This window comes from Bufo gargarizans, chromosome 7 (assembly GCF_014858855.1).
Source record: "Bufo gargarizans isolate SCDJY-AF-19 chromosome 7, ASM1485885v1, whole genome shotgun sequence".
NCBI lineage: Eukaryota > Metazoa > Chordata > Amphibia > Anura > Bufonidae > Bufo > Bufo gargarizans.
Genome location: NC_058086.1, coordinates 191917936 through 191938868, shown reverse-complemented (window position 1 = coordinate 191938868; position 20933 = coordinate 191917936). Strand labels below are relative to the sequence as shown.

At 39.2% G+C, this 20933-nt stretch overlaps 1 protein-coding gene across 8 annotated transcripts in view; it reads left to right on the top strand.

Annotated features, from left to right (window-relative positions):
• Window positions 1–20933, top strand: part of CADPS (calcium dependent secretion activator) — a 448325-nt gene that overhangs the window by 266214 nt on the left and 161178 nt on the right. For 6 of the 8 annotated variants that reach the window (XM_044300697.1, XM_044300699.1, XM_044300696.1 and 3 more), the window contains exon 12: window positions 16812–16948. In XM_044300697.1, coding sequence (XP_044156632.1) covers window positions 16812–16948 — 137 coding nt within the window. Of the gene's footprint in view, window positions 1–6731; window positions 6744–16811; window positions 16949–20933 lie in introns of all 8 variants that reach the window. The other 2 variants (XM_044300692.1, XM_044300700.1) reach the window with 2 other exon arrangements.

The following is a 20933-nucleotide window of genomic DNA, read 5'->3' as shown; positions in this document are numbered from 1 at the left end:
TGGTGATAAATATATGGTTAACAGAGGCCTTCACGATTCCAAGAAAAGGGGTCTTTTGTCCCCATTTGAGTAGATTACTGCTCATGCGCATTCACATTCCATTTATTGTCTTTAGGATTGACAGAAATAGTGGAGAACAGCTCTCAGTTGTCTCCGTTAGTCCTACAGATAATCAATGGTGGGGCAGCAATTATCCTTTGTCAACTTTTCTGCAGATTGGCCATAAGTATCATTACTGGGAAACCCCCTTGTCCTCCACTATTTGGTGACCAAAGTAGATTATGAGTCCCAGACAACCTAAATAAAACATTATGTGACAGAGAGGTCTTTGACCCACTCAAGCACCTCTGCCACCCATATCTACACCTCTGGCTAACAGCTCCAATGGGTAATGCATGGCTGATCTCATGTTAAGCCTATTAACCCAAATTTGCCAATTCAACAGGCACTGAAACATTTTGTCCATCATATACTATATACAGTAACCGTCAATGATTTCCCATTTCTTATCTATTGCAGTTGCATTTCAAGCAGGATAACTCAGAAATTGACTATAATCTGATGGTGTAATATGTTGTTAATCTGAAAGTGCAATACTGGATTGAGCCATTCTTCTCCGTCATGGCTAATGCTCTTCATTTAAATTTCCACAGAATTTTCCTAATGACTTATATACCTCATTTACAGCCTGTACATCCGCCGATGACACCTCAGCCTGCTAGAATAGCTGGAATATAAGAAGGCTGGAAGGTGTGACAACCAGGTGCTTAGTCTTTCCCTTTGTACAGCACATTGTTATCGAGTTCTAGAGTCAGTCGTTCCCAAATGTAGCAACGTGCTAAGTACGGCGATTCACACCGGCACCCCTGACTAGGTAGTTTACCAGACACATAGGTCCTCCAGGTAATGCTAAAAGAATTACTGTCTGTCAGCAGAATGAAAGGTGTATACTTACAACTAAAATAAGCAGAAACAGTGGAAAGTGTCGCTCCATTATAGTTGCTAGTTGCCCACAGCTCTTAGTAAGGTTGTGCTTTCTTTCCTATGTGTGACTAATAAACGTTGCAAATTATAAAGCTTCCAATAAAGTAACTAGTAATACAGCTTTCAAAGCATAACCTGAAGCTTCTGGCCCCCAATGAAAAATCTGTATTAAGACCCCCAATTATCATACGTCATAGTACTGGTCTATTTATATGGGGCAGAGGGGACCATCGAACACCCCAGGCTCCAGAGCTTAGGTGTGACTGCAACTTTTTCACCTCTTATCACTGCTCCCTCTAAAGTCCCCCATAGTGTATTGTTGGCCGAATCCACCAAGAACGATAGTCGAAGACCTCATGCACACAAACTTGTTCCGGCCGTTCCGTGCACTGGGGACCGCAATGTGTGGTCCCCAATGCATGGGCACCATCCACCTGCCACAGCAAGATGCAGACCAACTCAACTTGAATGGGTCTGTGATCCGTTCGCACCGTAAAAAATAGAACAAGTAACATTTTTTAGCTGTGCGGAGGCCCCCGTTTCGCACCGGTCCTTCCGGATTGTGGACCTATTTGTGGGCTGTTTGCGGGCCCCACTATGGGCTTGTGCAGGAGGTCTACTGTATATGGGAAGCTCCCATCTGACAAATTCTGTTTTTACCCCATCCTTTTTTCTCCCCGGAGAGAATGTAATCCCAGAAGTGTCTGGAGTAGCTATCTCCCTGTTGACAACACATACATGATGACCTGAACATAACGTGTATGGGGGGAGTCAGGAGAGATCCCACACGATCGTTCGGCTGACACCTATTAAATGTGTACGGCCAACTACTGTATGCTCTGTAAATTATAGGGGCTCTCCTGGAATAACTTTATATGGCCACTAGCAACCTGTCCTAGAATGTAAGGAGGACTGCTTGCCTCTACTTGCAGAGCTGTCTAGGGTGGTGAGGGCTCAGGGCCTCATTACACACTATCATACCAGCATATACTACATATTAGTGAGATTTTATGTCAGGCTGCTCAGCCATGATGGCATATCGTAGGCAGGATCACATCATAGAGTAGTGTGATGTGTAGTAAGGCCCTGCTCCCTCACCCACCTATGCAGCTGGTTGTAACTTGTTTTAAATCATTCCCGGAGAACCCCTTTAAAGTTAAAAAGTGTAAATGATGCATGCAAGTACTGCTGCTATTAGGCTTGTTAACTCTTTCCTTTCCAGAGAGCATCACTTTTGGGGTACACTGCCCCTCTATGGTCCATGTTTTGGGCTGGTTTTTAAATGGGTCGCACAGAGATGGCATAATTGTGTGGTCGATTTCTCTTGCTGTCCCATTCACCCATTATAAAATGATTCGTAAACTGACCCATTGATTTTAATGGGCCAGTGTTCGGTCCTGGTGCTGTTCGCTGTACACATGGACAGCACCCCAAAACAGGAATGTTATTAATACGTCCCTGCTAATATATAATATTTTAGTTTTAGGGCAATTCCTTTATATTTGGTTGGAAGAGGGCTGTTAGCTTTTTATTCAGTAATCTTTTATAAATAAATATATTATATATATATAAATATAAATATATATGAAAAATTCCACGGCACTTCCAAAAGTTTATCAAATAAAGTGTATTTCAATCACCAAACTGCAATGTTTCAGTCCTCTCACTGGGACTTTTCTCAAGCACTGCTGAAATGTTGCGGTTTGGTGATTGAAATACACTTTATTTGATATACTTTTGGAAGTGATGTGGAATTTATTCTTTTGTATTTTTTGGAGGTTGGATCGCTTCCACAACTGCTGGCACCCCTCTACAACTTTATGCTGTGCTGCTAGCATTCTTTGGATTATATATATATTGTGACACAGTGAGAGGTTGTGTCTGGCAAGGCAGGTATTTTCCTCCCAGCATGTGCAGCTGGGCTGATTTCCAGCCAGGTGAGGTCAAATACCGGACCGGTTTTTAAGTGCCGGTCCGTGTTTTGGCAGCACCTGGCTGTCCTTAAATAGGCAGCTGGGCTTAGCAGAGATGTCTCTGTTTTTGGGATCTGATGCTTGTGCCGTGCTGGAGGTTTGAGAGCTGCACGCTGGGGAAACAGGTCCCCTAAAGCCTGCTGTGGACTACTGGAGGCAGAACTGCCAGCAAGGTGACTTGTGTTATATGAACTTTCCATTGTGTATGAATTAACACCAAGACTGCAAAGTTACATGCCGTTTTGTGCAATTGCGTCAAGTGTGAATAAACACTGACGTTTTGAGATAATGCCTGATTGATCATTGCATGAAAAAAGAGGCCAACCAACGAACGGAGGAAGCTGGAATTGTCCAATTACTATTCCTAGCTGCACTAACATGATATGACCACTGGGGGCACTATTACTATACAAGCCATCCCTATGACTAAGATATCTCATCTGGGCAAACATCATGGCAGCTTCATTTTCTTAATATTTATGGTTATATATTAAGTCACTAACTCCTTTCCATACAAGTGTTCCTTCTTTTTTCATTTTAGTTTTTCTGATATTTTTCTTGTCTGTAATGTCCTGGATTCAGTCTGTTAACCCCTCCCCCCTTTAATTAACCCATGCTCTGCTCTATAATATTCCATAGTCTTGATTGATTTTGGTTTGGCAGTCAGAGAATTAAGTTGGTTCAGCGATGTCCAGGTCCATACACGGACTTGCAGCCTTCTCCTTCACACGACCTGTTCTCTAAACACTGCCCGCCCTTATGACCCGACCTCCAATTAGGCTCCCGTTAGGTGACAGTGCCTGTATTCTTTTGGTGCCATAAAATCTTCTTCTCCACTGATGCTGGAAGGTGCAGCCCCCGTCACAGGACTTAGTCATGGGTGTAGTTTACTAACACAATTTCAAATCCTATACAAGAAAAGGACAGTTTAATTGCATTTAACTATTTTACAAACAACCCCTTCCCCCCCATTATCTCCTACTTTCATTGCATAGATTTCAATCAAAGGAAATGCTATAAACTACGGTAATACTTTGCAGCGTGTATCTGGATACATTGTTTTTTTATCTTCGTTCCTGTACAAAGCTAATTCCCAAACCCTATCATCAGAGACCAGTGCACAAGAAAAAGTAAATTGCGGCACTCACCTTCGGATGTAAAAAACTTTCTTTATTCTTCCATTGTTAAAAAATGGGTTAGCGGGACAGACAACATAGAATGCACATGTAAAAAAATCATGTGCTTCCTCTGGCCTCAGTCAGACCGCCTCTGTCATTGTACCCCTCAGATGCCACGTTCATACATGATCGCAGCATCGGAGTGTAAAATTTACAATAAAAAAATTAAATCAAACTTACTGCCTCCATTTGCTGGCGAATGGCCGGCCGCCGCCACCGCCATCTTGCTTGAAGATCTCGGCCGAAATCCTGTGTGGCGCAAGATTACATCATCACGGCCCATCGCGAGAAAATGGAGGAGGTAAGTTTGAATTTTTTAGATTTTATACTATTTCAGGTTAAATCGATTCGCTAACATGAAGCACGAGGAAATTCGGCTTCTAGGCGAATCGAATTTATCCTGAAATTCGGATCGAATTCCACTTCGTGGGATTCGATTTGCTCATCTCTACGCATCAATATTTAAGTCCCAGAATACCCATTTAGTAGTGGAGTTTTAAGAGCAAGTGAGTCCCCTCGATTACATCCATATTCCCTAATAGGGTATAGTACATAGATAGGAATTAGCAGAGCTGGACATTTCCTCTTATAGAATTTCCCTTAGGTTAAAAATCTCTTAGGAAGAATCTTTTCTGCCGAAGATATTGCGGAGATTTTACAGCAAAATCTGTATGTACTTGTTTTTGCTACACAAAGGTCCATGATCTTTCTCTGTTTTAGTAAATCCACCATACTTGTTTTTCCGCTTCTTGTGGATGGAGTTTTAAACACCCTATTCACATGCACTGTACTGCAATTTGCTGTGGATTTGCCATCTCAGCCCTACACCCGCCAATCCACCGCGTGTAACTTCAACCGTAGTTGTAATCTTAAAACTGGATTCCTTTTAGGAAGAGTCTACATAACAAAGTAAGCTGTTATATTCTTCCAAATATTCCTAATGAAAGATATTTAAAGGGCTATTCAAGGCTTTAATATCGATGGCCCATCCTTAGAATAGGCTCTTTGATCTGCTGGTGGTATAACTCTGGGCACCCTCCAAATCAGACAAGTTAGAAAAACCTTTCACATCAGTCAGTAGCCCATGTGTTCATAGTTAAATAGCTCGCAGAGTTATGGTTGTATATAGCAAAAAAATAATAAAATGGCCAGTCACCCATCCTGATGCTGCTTATCACCAACACCTCTGCACCCCCATTCCATTTCAGACTAGTATGATACTTGGGTCCTTTGGAAAGACTAATCCCTTTGACTAATCAGAGTTGGGACATCTCGCACCTCTTCATGGGTTGTAGGAGGTGCCCTTGAGTACAAATGGCCTTGCCAGGACAACTCCCTTCCAATATCTCCCGAGGACCTTCCTCCTTTCTTATGCTGCTAAATTTGTTGTACCTTGTTTGAAAATGGGGAGAAAGCATGATGATTCCAACCTGACATGGGATCCTTTCTATCTAGGCTCCATTGCTCCTGCCTGTATGGCAAGTTCAATTGTACTGGAAGGAATTCCCCCCAAAAAAAAAAATATATGAAATCCAGTATTGCATTTTAAGATGCTTAACTTTTTCTTTCCTTTCAGACAGGTAAGGTGAAATCAATGTTATTTTATTTGTCTCTAAAACTAGAATTTCCTTGTCCTTATCTCCGTCTAGTATATATCTTTTCGTGTTTAGAGAAACCTAGAACCATAGACAAGCTTCTCTCCTAGAACCCAGCCCCCGAGCATTTCAACATGTGTTATATTGCAGAGAAAGACATGGTTCACTCTCTCTTTCAGAGCTGTCTATGGGGAACAAGAGGGGTACATATACTGTAAGAGATGCCTAGGGTCAAATTATGCATCCATCCTCTGGTCAACCAAGATTTTTCATGACTCGAGTTAAAATGACTAGAGGCAGCTCTGAAATTTAGGGTGGACTTCATTTTTGGCATTTAAAATCTCAAAACTAGACCCTGCTATTCATTCATTTGTGTGATTCCACAAATCACTTTTATTTGGCTAATTGAGAATCGGTCTAATGCCTCCCCTACTTCTTTTTATTTTCTGTCTTGTGTCTTTTATCTATCAAAATTTTTTTATTTTTTTTTGAAAAATGATATCCATGACACACTACAGGATGTCATTTAAAAAAACACGCTAGCCTATTGCCTACCGTTAGCTTCATAAAAGTGACCACCTGTCTGCAAGCACCTACTGTCTGTCCTGTCTGTCGCAGTAGAACATTCAATCAAACACATGCCCAAAAATATCATTGAAAAATTAAATATATATATATTTTTTCCGATTCAAATAAAATGCTCTATAACTTGATTTTCACATTCATGTTTGATCCTCTTATCTTCTGATGCCTTTTTTTTACCTATATGGAATGATCGGGCACTTTTAACATAGATATGTTTTCATGATGTAAAAAAAAAAAATACAATTAAAAAAATAAATCTAAAAGTTGACTAGAAATTCAAAAAGTTTTCTGAAGGTTTTCTTTTTCAATCTTTGCCTGAACCCTAGTAACTTAACTTGATAAACTGGGGCCCCTGTCTGCTTTCCTGAGTCTTTATGTTGTTCTGGTTTGTTTCTTCTTACCCTGCAAACTTCTAGCTGGACTGAAGGGTAAGTGCTTCCCTATAGATGGCACAGCTCAGATAATCTGACTAGATTATCTGACACATGCAGTGTGCTTTTTTTTTTTCTTCTAAACCTTTCTCATGTTTAGATTTGTAGTCAAATTATTCATGTTTTCCTAAATCTAGGTTTGACTTGTAAGTTTCCATACTGAAATTAGGATGCATGTGATGTTTGCATAATTGCCTTCTCTCCTTGGCTTGTACTCTAGCATCGCAGGATGCTCTTGATCAAGATTTTATTTTATTTATTTTACTTTTTATTTTCCCTATTTTTGTGTGTATGTATTTTCTAAGGCCTAATACCAGCAAAGTTAATTTCTATATTTTTATTTATTTTTTATTTGATCTCATGGATTGCAAAATGCTTGTGACCAGATCATCTTGCACTGCAACAGGAAAATGCTATTTTTTCATTTTCTACCACATTTTTTTTATTTTTATTGAATGGTTTGTCTTTCAATGTTATTGGTGGTTTCCATGGGTGGCATGGATGAGTTCACATAAATGCCTGTAATGTGCAACAGTTAGTCAGGAACATAGCATTAAAGGCACATTAACCCTACTACAAAAGTTTAATGGTTACTGCTGTATAATATTCCTGTTGCCAAGCTTTTCTTAGGCTGTGTTTACACTTGCATTGTGGTTTTAATTAATAATAGAAACCACCATGCTTTATCAAATCTACTAATGACAACCAACAGACCCCTCTGACTTATAATGGGCTCTTTCTGGTTTGTGGTATCCATTTTGTTGGCAGCAAAAATAGACCTGCATGCAAAAAATTTTACTATTAAATCTTATGTTCAGAGCTTCGAAAAGCATAGCCTTAAAGGGGTTCCCCACTTTGAATATTACCTTTTCACTAGAAGAATCCAATGATGACAGCGTTTTCCACTACTACCCCCAGTGATCATAAGGAATCTGTGGGAGAACCAGGAAGCAGATGTTCAGTTCCTCAGCAGGGCCACAATGGGTGAAATGAAGCATTACAAAGTTCCTATAGATATCAAAATGCAGGGCCCTCCAGAGTGAGTACTTAAAAAAGTGTCCCAACAGGACACACTAACGTATTACAAAAAAAATCCATGACCATCTGTCCTGCTAACCTCTCACGTCCAAACCTCAATAGCAAAAACATGTGCTAATTTTTTATTCACATGGTCTTAAACATTTGTGAAATGGCCTCTAAAATTCCAGTTATCTGGCATCCGATGGTCCAGATATGTTGCCAGAATTTTTATCTAATTCCCGAGCCATACATTAGAACCATATAAGAGGTACATCAGCTGTTTCCGGATGTTAAAAATATCCAATATGCCACTTGCATTTTTAATGTATTTTTTACATTTCTAGTCGTAGGCCGTAAGAAGATTATAGTAGCTTTCCTATTGAAATATATATACTTTTTCTTTTTTAATCTCTATTATTTAATCTCCTGTTATAAATATAAGAAACAATTTTTTAAATTCTCTCATTTAGAGCCAGAAAATGCTTTTATGAAATGTTTCCTACACGCACTGCTATTCCATACTGGATTTTTTTTTCTGCTTCAGAAAATCTGCCCATGAGACGTCTATCTCAGTGGAAACTAATGTATGTTTTGCTTTTTGTGGCACGCTGGTAGTTCAAACCCTAATTTAATTTAGAAGTAAGTGATTTCATAGAATGTTCCTCGATGTAACTGACAAAAAAGACATTGCAAAAGTAGGGGGGGAAATCAAGCTACTCTTACACTGGCTGCACAGCGGTTGATGACAAAATCATTGAGACGTTTTCCAGTCTACATTTACAGTATTATCTTTGTGCAGTATATCTTTAAAAAATATATACTGTATGTACGTTAATACCTTGCCAACTGTGTCAAAATATAAATTAAGGATCCAAATTTAATTCTAATTCTATCCGGACATTTTCAAAACTAGAATGCAATCTCATCCCTTTCTCCTCTTGGCTTAAAGGGAAACTGTCACATTGAACATGGTGTCTGAGCTGAAGGCACCTTGTTATAGAGCAGGAGGAGCTGAGCAGACTGATATATTGTGTTATGGAAAACATTCCAGTATAATTTGTAATTTATTCATTTATATACTTGCTCATTCTGGGCTTTGAAGTCCAAGAGGCGGTCCTATCAATGATTTACAGCCTTCCCTCTGACTGTGTATACAGAGAGAGCTCTCAATCACTGATAGGACCGCCTCCTGGACTGTGAAGCTGAGAATGAACAGAAATTTTAATGAATTAAATAAAATCATACAGATTTTTTTCTTATAAAATTATATATCAATCCGTTCAGCTCCCCCTGTTCTATAGCATGCTGCTGGCTGATTGCACTGCATTTTCCTGGCCACAGGTTCCCTTTAAACATACAATAAAATACAAAACCTTTAACAAAACAATATAATTGATACCATGATAAAAATTTAGGCAATTGATTCTTCAAAAAGTTGAAATGTAATGGATTACTAACAGAAATGAGTGAATCAATTCTAAACAAATTGAATTTGCCTCAAATTTTTGTAAAATTTGACCTGCATCCAAATCTGGATTTTTGGTAATTGAATTGGGGCAAAGTTCAGAGAGTATGATAGAAAAATAATTATTAAAAAAAATAAAGAAAAAATATTCTAGAGTCCTAGAAGACTTCTTAGTGCCATACACAAATTGGAGATGGACACTAATCAAATGGATAAACAAATTCAGCCGAATTGAATCCAAATCAAATTTTAAGCAAATCACACCATATGTAGACTATATACAGATTATTTAGAGAGAAGACAAATTTTTGAAAAATCACAAGATGGTGGTTGAGTGCCTTTAATGTAGAATGCTACAATGCTATTTCAATATCAGTGGATGATCTGTTAACCCTATTTTATTTTTCTCGTTTCTCTCATAGTCCAGTTGAGTTGTTGAGGTTATGGATGTTTGGTTTGTTTCTTATCACTTATTTCTCTAATTTTATGTTTCAATAACCACAAGGGCGTTAGACTTGTCATGAGAGTTGGCAAATATGTATTTGGAGTATTTTGAATGCAATATGAGATGGAGCAGGTGATGTCCCTCCTGACCATGAATACAATACTCCTTATCCTTCCTTCTTTCTTTCTCTCCTTTATTTTGCTTACATTCCCCTTGGATAGCAGGCAGAATCTTATCCTTCTTCAAGCAGATACAATATTCTTTTTTTGGGGTGTCTGAATAGGACTCCAGCAAAGCAATGCTGCAATATGATAACATGCTGGAGGTTGCTATTTTTTTAGTAAACCAAAAAACTCTATTTTTTAAGAAAAAAAAAAGGGAAAGGATGAATGAGAGAACGAATGAATGGACTTCTTGGATTGAAATCTCAGCACTTTGCACCATTCGTTTCCTTGTGAGATCTTGACGATTGTTTGTTCTGCTTGACATAAATCTTTTAACACTCCATTCAGTTCACTGCTATGTTTTTCTTGTATGATCAACTCGTATCTGCTACATTCACTTTTTGACGTTTCAGGCATTTCGGCATCTGGAGGCCTGCCATAACCTTGCATTATCTGGCTTGTCTTCCTGCGCCAAAAAGCATGAAACCCAATTATAACATTCCACATTAATAGCATGAACAAAATGTGCGCAAATCAGAAAAAAAAGCATGCTACTTTTGACATATGTTCCCATGAACTGTATTTTTGAATTATCTGCTCATTAAATATGAACAATTTTGCATAAAACATATTCAATGACTTTTATGCTCTGTATTATTATGCTGTTGTTGTTATTTTATGCCGATGATTATTCTGTTGCCATTCGGTACAGAGTATATCCATCTACAGTGCTGTAACTAATGATAAAGCATTATTTCTAGATGAATTCTTGAAATTCGACAAATAATTTTTAAGTTTTTTTTTAGGGTTTTATTTATTATTTTTTAAATTATTTGTATATATTGCACATTTTTAAGTTGCATAATACTTTTTAGCAATGGCAATGAAAAGTGCATATTGGCACCAATAAGACTTTCAAAACATGTCATTGGGATTTATAGATATTTTTGTTGGAGGCCCAATAGCACATACTTTTGTTAATATTTTTCAATTTAGAAAATAAAATGTTTTCATGTTTAAAATGCTCTTTACAGATAGTAGACTAATCAGTGTATAATATCATTATCATACTCATCCTTTTTTTTAACTGTTGTTTTTATAGTATAGGTACATAAAAAAATATTTTTCTGAAAACATAAAGAACAATGTTTAGGAATAATTTAGCATAAATAATGTAGTATTAAAATAGATATAATAAAAACTGTGCATCATAATAAAATATTCCTGATATTTTTTATTTTTCTAAATTATAAAAATGCATGCTTGGAGCACATATGTTTGTGTGTTTGCTTGGGTGTGTTTATTTTGGGCCTCTAGACGTTGATTTTTGAATGTGTGCAGTGCGCAGTTCTTTCCTGTTGCCGTGACTGACTTAAAAATATGGCCGACACAATTTTGGTTTTGTTAGCCAATACTAAAAAGTTCATTCCAACTCACCTAATACATGGGTTATATATATATTTTAAAGGCACATACACACAGAACCACACATGCAAGTGATTTATTATACTGCTCCTTTTTTTAAATACTACCTTAAAAGCAGAACCTGCAGCCTGAAAAAAAAAAATCTAAATTAAGACAAATATAGATGTAGCAATCCTCATTTTGAATCTTAACAAGTTAATTCAACAAGGGCAACAAACTTTTAATTGACTTCAATAACTTTCAGTGGCTGTGATGTGATATCACACTCACGTTTAGAATTGCTACATCTGTATAACATACAATAAAAAAAATGGAAATACACTTCCCTACAACAATACCAATAAATGTTATTTTACCTTAAATTACATATATCACTTATATAACCATTATTAAATTACAATTTTTTATGTAAAAAAAAATCATTTTGTTGTTTTCATGAATATGTTCAAACATCACATGACCGCCACTAATATTCAGGTCAGGAAACTTATGTTGTGTCTCTGTTTTTTGTGCTGTACGTAAATCCTTTGTTTAATTGGATTCCTGTGTCAAAACGTTCAAAAAGTTAAATAGATTTCATGGGTATAGGGGATTTTACTTTTGATTTTGACTATAAAATTTAAATAAATATTTGGCTTAGATTTTTACCATAAAAATATAATTTTTTTTGCATTTGTGTTTCAATTATTTATTTATTATTTTGAAATAATATTTGTATAGTGTAAAAAAAAACTAAATTAAAATCAACCGCTCACCGACAGATGGCCCTGTGAATTAAAAAAAAATTCTTCCTCTTTCGATTACTATCAAGGATCATTTATCAAAGCCGGTCTGCTGCTGGTGTATGCCCTTGTTTCACTTGTGCTTTTGGTATCTGATGAGAACTTTTAATGCAGCCTTACATTTCATATTCAAATCTCCTAGAAGATTACCCACTTGAACTATAGAACACTAACAGCATGCACAGCAGGAGACTGAGTGTTTCTCAGTGGTGGGCAAGAGTGTTTTTTTTCTTCCATCAAAATCAGCCACATTTTTTTTTTATGTATGATTTCACCTCCGTTTATAAAAGATTTAAAAAAAATACAATTACAGTTTTAAACTAATCCCTATGTATTTTTTTGTTAAAAATTTAGCATTAGGAATACTGATACTTTTAATACAAAATATATTTTCACCCTAGGGTAGCTGACATTACGTAATTTTATTTAGAAAATCTAAAATAATATCACTTAAAAAAAGAATTGCTACATATTTTCAGAGGGTCCTTGATCATAGAGAATGGATAGTTGAATATGTCTGCAGGAAATGTTTTCCGTTTTTGCTAATTTATTCATGAGTATGGGAAAATTGGTCCTTGTTGTGCCCTCTTATTAAAACATTTGGCGTCTCTGCCTGTTTTAAAAAAAGTGCACATGTTCAACAAGTAAAAACAGTCCAACATATCTACCAGAGCCCCCAAAATGGCTCCTAACACCCCTCCACTTTTTGTGGTCCGATAGGTAGGACAGTCCTACCAAAATTGAGACCGTGTGGCCCATTTTCCTTATTGTACCAATGATTATATGTAACAAAACATTTACATATGTTCCTTGTGACCATTCCAAGATATTTTTGTGTGTGTGTGATTTATTAAAAATCGACAACCTCCAATATATATATAAAAAAATATTGCTGTTGAAATGTACGTGTAGTCCATGTGCTGTATAAACAGCAAACAAATATGACAATAAATGGGGCTATTAATTATCAGACAATTTAAGATGCAGATGATGGATGTAAATAAATAAAAAAAACTCTAAACATGAAATAAACAGTAATATAAATAATGCTGTAATTCTGTAACTTCCAGAAATTGAAGGGTCTTTATGTCAAGTAGCAAAAAGAAAATGTGCATCAAGATGATAGATGCATTTTCTTATGCCCACACTGCTTTTCAATCTCTGATGCCCCTTGCTAGGACCCAAGGGATCTGCTGTTATCTTTTGGGAAACATGGCAGTAAGTGTTCAATTTCCTGGCAGCAACCCCACAATAGAAATTAAGCATTACAAGTCCTCCAAATTGAGGGAAAGTCTTTGAAACTGCTCGCCACTCTAGTCTATAGTACATTCGGCCACATAAAAAAAATCTGAATTATAAAGAAATAAGGTTGCATAATGATTCAATTACTTCTTCTAAAACATGTGTTCACCTCCCCATTCAAATCCCATGGCATTGATTTTAGCATGAGAAGTCCTTGGTGGCCCAATTTTTTGTACTGTAGCCTAAGAACCCAAGCCACATCATGTTATGCAAGCCAAACAGGGTTTTAACAGGAATCCTATCAACACTGAAGGACCAGATACCCATATCTCCCATTCCCTCACCACATTTGAATTTCATGAAATTACTAGATATTGTATACATTGTGATTCCAGGCGAGGGTCACTGTCACCCAGTAAAGTTGAGCAAGAGTTTTTCCAACCACTGAACTGAATGGCAGGACATACAGTATCAACATGTAGTTGTTGAAAACTATTTTTTTAAAAATGCCTTTGGTTGCCAAACTGCACTTTTTGTACTGTAGCGCAAGACGTTCATCTAAGTAGAATTCTGAGAAAGACACTCACCTACATGAGGAGTCTTATATGCTAGACAAGACAACACTCCTCTACAGAATGCAATTAGCTATACTTCCAAGAAGAACAAAGAGGTAAACCTCTGATACTATAACTAGAGATGAGCGAGTTTTTCAAAAGTTCGATTCGACTGATTCGCTGAATTTTACAAACAATATTTGCTTCTTGACGAATTACTTCATCACGAGGCGCATTTTTTTGTAAGTAGTGGGTGCAATGACAGGGAGCTGCGATAGCGCCGCCCTCCGTCATTTTACCCCTCAGATGCCGCGTTCATACATGATCGCAGCATCTGAGCGTAAAAACTGTGTCAAAATAACATAAAAAAAATTAAATCAAACTTACCGCGTCTATTTGCTCGCGATGGGTCAGCCGCTGCCGTCTTGCTTGAAGATCTGGCGCAAAATCTTGCGCTGTGCGAGATTACATCATCACGCCGGCCGACGTAGTGACGTTCTACATAACCACGCACGGGATTTCGGCCGAGATCTTCAATCAAGATGGCAGCTGGCAGCCCATCGCGAGCAAATGGAGGAGGTTAGAATGAATTTTTTTTGTTTTTATACTATTTCAGGTTAAATTGATTCGCTTACACCAAGCGCGAGGAAATTCGGCTTCAAGGCGAATCGAATTTATCCTGAAATTCAGATCGAATTCCACTTCGTGGGATTCGATTCGCTCATCTCTAACTATAGCTTAGGTACTAATCCAATAAATCAATGCCTAGACTTTTAATCCGGCCCTGAAGCATAATTTAGATTGCCTCTCAACAGAACAGAGCAGAGAGGACTGGCTTAGTTAGGTGAGAGGCCTTAGTTGGGATCTGGGGATTCCATTTCTCCCTATGGAGAGCACCTAGTACTCATGAGTAATATTAAAGGTCAGGCAACGCTCCTCTGGATTTCTGGAAAATATGCAAATTTGTTTTCTTCCTAAAGGAGAAGAAAGGTAAGGATGGGTTTCCTTGCTGACTACATCCCCTGTTAAAATGAATAGAGACATTCAGCTTCAGAAAATCTGCAATAAACAATTTTTTTTTATTAATTCTGCAGACGAACACAACATGGATTGACAATTTTCAGCCCTATAGATAACTTGAGGCAATGCTTCTCTGAATATTGGATTGCTACCAAACATTTGGTGGTATCAGAGGTAGTGTTGGGCCTGAACATTCGAATCGCGAATATTAATCGCGAATATCGCAACTTCGAGAATTCGCGAAGATTTAGAATATAGTGCTATATATTCGTATTTACGAATATTCTAAAAAAAATTCATCTGAACCCATGATCCCTCCCTGCTTCTTGCTTGTGGGCCAATGAGAAGGCTGCAATGTCTTTGTCTGAGCTTAGCAACATCCCTAGCAACCAATAGGAAAGTTGCCTACCCCTTACTATATAAGAACCTCCCCAGCAGCCATTTTCTGCAGTTTATTTCAGTTATGAAAGAGAGAGAGAGCAGTGTCATTGCTGTGCTCTGTGCTTTGTGGAATTACATTAGACAGTTAACTTATATATATAATTCATATAGTTAGTGGGAGATAGTCAGTGTAGGGTATATCCTGATATAGTGTAGCTGATTCCAGTGCAGGGTGTTAGGCAGTGTGATAGGTTCTGCTGTCCATACATACATGCTACAGACATAGTGCTGTGATGTCATAAGTTGCATGTATTGCGAAAAAATATGCGCATCTTTAATTGGGAATATATATTGGAGCACTCTATCTGCATATAAAGCTATTCTAATGTTCTGCCATGCCAATCATTTTCCCCAGTCTCAGGAAACTTATACCAGCTTGAAAAATGTAGCATAAGTGACCGACGCCTGTATTTCGCACGCATTACGCAAATATTACATTGCCGATTTTCACAATCAAGAATATATGACGAATATTCTACAAAATAGTTGTGAAATATTGCAAATTTGAATATTGCCCCTGCCGCTTATCACTAATCAGAGGCTAAGGGCTGCCTTACACCAACAGATTATCTGACCAATGTCTGTAGTTAGTGTGTATAACAAAAGATCTGTGTGTGTAAGAGGTCATCTGACCAATTATTGGTCAGAAAATCTGTCAGATAATCTGTTGGTGTAATATAATCCTTAGATTTGTGCTCCTTTCTGAGGGAAAGCCAATTTTCCTACCCTAGTGTTGTCTAGCATATAAGACTCCTCCAATGGACGAATCTCTATCACTCCCTAGCTGTCTCTCTTTCAGGATTGGATGAATCAAATGAATTTTGAGGAATTTACTCATCTTTAATGCAAGCCACACAAGGTTTTAACAGGAATCCAATTGATGTGTAGGATAAGATGACCATATCTGCCATTCCTGCTTCACCAAATATGAATCTCATGCTTTTACTAGATGTTCTACACATTATGATTCCTGGTGAGAGTCACTTCCTCCCAGTAATGTTCAGCATGCTTCTTCCAGTCGCTACACTGAATGTTGGAAGATACAGCATCAACAAATAGTTGCTGAAAACTTGTTATCAAAAAATTGCCCAAAAAGACTAACATATAACAAAATGAGATCCATTTTTTCCCTTCTGTTTGTACAAGCATACCTATTAACACACTAACTGAACGATTTATAAAGTTTAAAGAATTTGAGCATCAGAAAAAAGATGTGTGGGCCTTCTACTTGTCGTAAATGACCCTACAATACTATGTGTCATCCCTTTGATTCTACTTTTCATTTTTAAATGTAGAAAAAGCTAATAAGTTTATAAAAATAATGCTCTTCTTTTGCTCAGGAGCTAAAGGAAAATCTAACTGAATTATAAAGTCCATGTCCAGATTATTTTTTATATTGATGTTATTATATATGGCTTATATTTTTGATATTAGGCTTCATTGGGTGAAAAAAATATTATTTCTGTTCCTCTAAACTGTGTTTTTCTCCACACATGAAAACAAACAGATGCCGACAGAGCTCAAAAACATGGCATGGATGAATTCATATCTTCCAACCCGTGTAACTTTGATCATGCCACCCTATTTGAGATGGTTCAGCGGCTTACATTAGACCATAGACTCAACGACTCATACTCTTGCCTGGTAAGTGGCCACTACTTATATATATTAGTCAAGTTTTTGAGGGTGTTTGATATCATAAGGGTGGATGTCCATAGTAGAAAGTAAAAAAAAAAATTTACTCTTCAAAGTTAAATGAACGTAATAAAAATCCTCCAATATTATAAAAATGTGTTCACCTTGATGAGATGGAAATATCTGTTTGTGTAGTTGAGGAAAGATATTACTATACTGGGGCTAAAGTCATGCAATGCAACTTACTCACGTTTCAAGACTCAAAAGTTCTTTCTCCTCTGAATTTACAATAGAAAACATGTTAATGATGTTTCGTAGTCATTTGCATTGATCCCGTGACTGTGATAAGATGGTATTATTTATGATGAAAAAAATTGTACATAGATCAGTCAGTGAGACAGTCAGCAGCTACTGCCCAGATTTGGAGCAGAGATGTGCTGCTTCCTCCTGTAAGCCTGCAAGTAGCGTCGAGAGTCACATGGGAGCAGGTGTTGCGAGCAGCCAGGGACATGGACATGAGACTGGTGAGGGTGAAATAAGTGACGTGCAGACAGAAGTGGATGATTATGCAGCTGATTGCATGTGGGAACCAGGTGAACCAGGCTTCATCATCATCAGGGGGCAATAGAGGCAGCTTGCCCGTGAGCCAGCGGCAGGGTGGCAGCATTCCGCTTAGATGACAGGTTGCGAGAGTGGCTATAAGGTAGCAGGGTGGCAGCAGCGTGATATCTGGAGCCAAACTTGCCCGGTGTAGACTGTCCGGTACTCAGGATCCTACTTGTGGTGCACAGCTTCACAGAGGCAGAGCCAGGCAGTCAACACGCAGTGGTGGGAATAAAATTCCATACTTACAGGTATGGGAATTTTTCATCAAGTCGATGGAGGATGTCAGCGTGGCTGTATGTAGGATCTGTGGGCAGATGGTGAAGAGGGGACAGTGTACCAATGTTGGCAGCAGGGCCCTGCGTCAACACATGGTGCGTCACCATAAAGTGGACTGGAAAAACCGTGGCCCTAATGTAGTGGTACAGCCTGGTGACGCAACTCCCAGCGGTCCCCACCCCTTTTCCAGCAGTAAGGGCTCCACCACCTCAGCAGAAGGGAGCTGTGTTTCCTTCCCATCATCTACTGGTCCTGATGCTCTTCCTACTCCTCGTCGCGATTGCAAAGAGACAACAGTATGCATGCACTCATTCAAAAGAAGCTGAGCCTGCTCCTGGCCAAGTTTCTGGTACTACGGTCCCTCGCTTTCCATGTGGTTAACTCTGTACATTTCAGAGAACTGATGGCTTGTGCCAAGCCAAGGTAGAGAGTCCCAAGCCGTCACTACTTCTTTAAAAAAGCTTTACCAGCAGAAGGAGGGTTGGTGTCTTGTACAGTTCTTGATAAGTGGAGCTGTACCTATGGTCAAAGACAATATATGTCCTATATACTTGGCCAGGTGATGGCAATGCCGCCTCCGCATTCTGATGCTGTGATTGCGGTGCCAATGTCCTCCTCCATCTCCTCATCCTCCACCTTGTCCTCAGCCTTCACTGTAGGCACAGTTTGGAGTGGTCCTTAGCATACCACATATGCATAGCATGGCGGTGTCACGCTTTTCTGCACCTAGTTTGCCTGGGTGAACTGAGTCACACCAGGGAAGAACTGCTCGGCGTCATCAACCAAGAATTTAAATCATGTCTGTCTCCTTGCCAACTAATGATCAGAACCATGATCTTTAATGACGGGAAGAACATTATGTCAGCACTGCGTCAAGGAGGGCTGACCCATGCGCCCTGCGTGGTGCTCATCTTTAATCTGGTTGTAAAAGTCCTGAAGTCTTTCACCCAACTGCAAGACGTCTTGAAAATGGCCAGGAAACTGTGCATGCACTTAAGCCACTCTTACCGTGCAAAACACACCCTCCTCCTCTACCTTCCACATGTTGGAACAACTATATGAGCAAGTGAAGGTTGTGAATGATTTTTTTTGAGGATGCAGGAGGACAGGGCTACTCCTCTGTGTAACTATGATGTTAGCCAGTGGTAGCTCATGCATGACATCTGCCGTTTTCTCAGGACCTTTGAGGATGCTACTTTATTTGTCAGTCACCAGGACTACGAGATGAATGATGTAATTCCACTTCTTCAAATCCTGGAGCAGATGTTGATAAATCTGGCTGGCCAGGGGACAGGAGAAGTGGCATCTACTTTTCTCAGCCACCTGAGCCCTGTGGGGGCTAAACTGGTGGAGGAAGAGGATATTAATGCCCATGAATTGTAATGGGTGTATCTGCCCAAGTGACAGGAGAGCAGGAGAGCAGGAGACAGGAGAGCAAAAGGAGGAGCTGGAGGGTGCCGAGGATGACCAGGCAGATGATCCCGACAGACCGCAGATGAAGGCAGGTCCCTCCGATTCCCTTGTGCAAATGGCCAGATGCATGCTTGGTTGCTTTCGTAGTAACAGTCACATTATCACCATTCAGCAGAGGGATGAATACTGGCTCTCCAATGTTAGACCCTTGCTACCGGGCAAAAATTAGGCTTTTTTTTTACACCTGCTGAGAGTGATGAAAAAAATTGTATTGAGACATCCTATGTAGTCGGTTAGTCGCTGCCTAAATGTGCGCCATCACACATCCTCACGAAGGTCTGACTGGGGGGATCTCCTGCTCTCATGCTGCACTGCCATGATTGCTGGAGGAAAGAGGGCAGGAGCATCACCAGCCCTATCAGCAGCAATTTAACTCTTGAGTCTCTAATGAGCACTTTCCTTCACCCACCTACTGAAGAAACTACCCACCACCAGCAGAACCTGAACTAGCAGGTGGTGGCATACTTGGACTGTACCCTGCCACCCCAGATCCAAGATCCCCTGGACTATTGGGTAGCCAAACTTGATTTGTGGTCACAACTGTCTAAGTTTGCCCTGGACCTGCCACCAGTGGTTGGTTTGACATCTTACCAGTCTATGACACCATTGGTACCATTTGAATAAAAGTTAGTCAAATCATGTCACCTCTGTCCTACAAAGTCAAATGACTCATAGGTACATATGATACCTCTATTTTTATATGTAGTAGATGTGTGAAAGCATCTATTTGTTTTATAACCAATCTGATCCCTTCTTCAGGATTTAAAAAGAAATGAACTCGTTAGTGTTTTATTATCCAAGTATCATGTAGTCATAAGCAGTGGTGTAACTAGAGGTCTATGGACCCAAGGACAAACTTTGGATTGGGGCCCCCCACCCCCATTAACTCACAAATCAATTACCCCACCCCTCCCCAACACTCGCTCTGTATATATATCATTTGGCCCCCACCCAGTCTGTATATATATCATTTGGCCCCCACCCAGACTATATATATTTCATTTGGCCCCCATACTGTATATATTTCATTTGGCCCCCACCCAGACTGTATATATTTTATTTTGACCCCTGTGTATAATTGAATGATTGGCTGCCCCTGCCCCCTTCTCACTCTGTATAGATTAAATTTTTTTGTGGCCCCCTCTTATATGGCTGGTGCGGGCCCCGCTTTCTAAATTCAATTCATATGGCCACTGCCAGGTACCCCCAGTATGGCACAGCCCCTGCCAGGTTGCCATTCTCTCTGTATTGAGTTTATTTTCTTTTTGTGCCCCTGACCCTTTCTAAATTCAGTTCACATTGCCGGGTGCCCCCAGTATGGTGCACAGCGTGTGCACACATAAACAAATAAATAAATAAATACTTATCTCTGCTCTGCTTCGAGTTCAGTCGTCCCGTCTCACTGGCAGCATCATCACATCTTCCCGCGACACCCGTGACCTGCAGCGCTGGGTCTCGCCAGCATTGAGCAGTAAGTGCCTAGTGTGGCTGTGCACATCCCCATGCATGCACCCTTTCTGCTGCAGGTGTATGTATGAGGATTTGCGCAGCCGCACTAGGCACTTACTGCACTTACTTTTTAAATAGACAAAGCAAAGCGGAGAGGGGAATGGGCAGGCTAAAAGCACTTGCGGGCCCC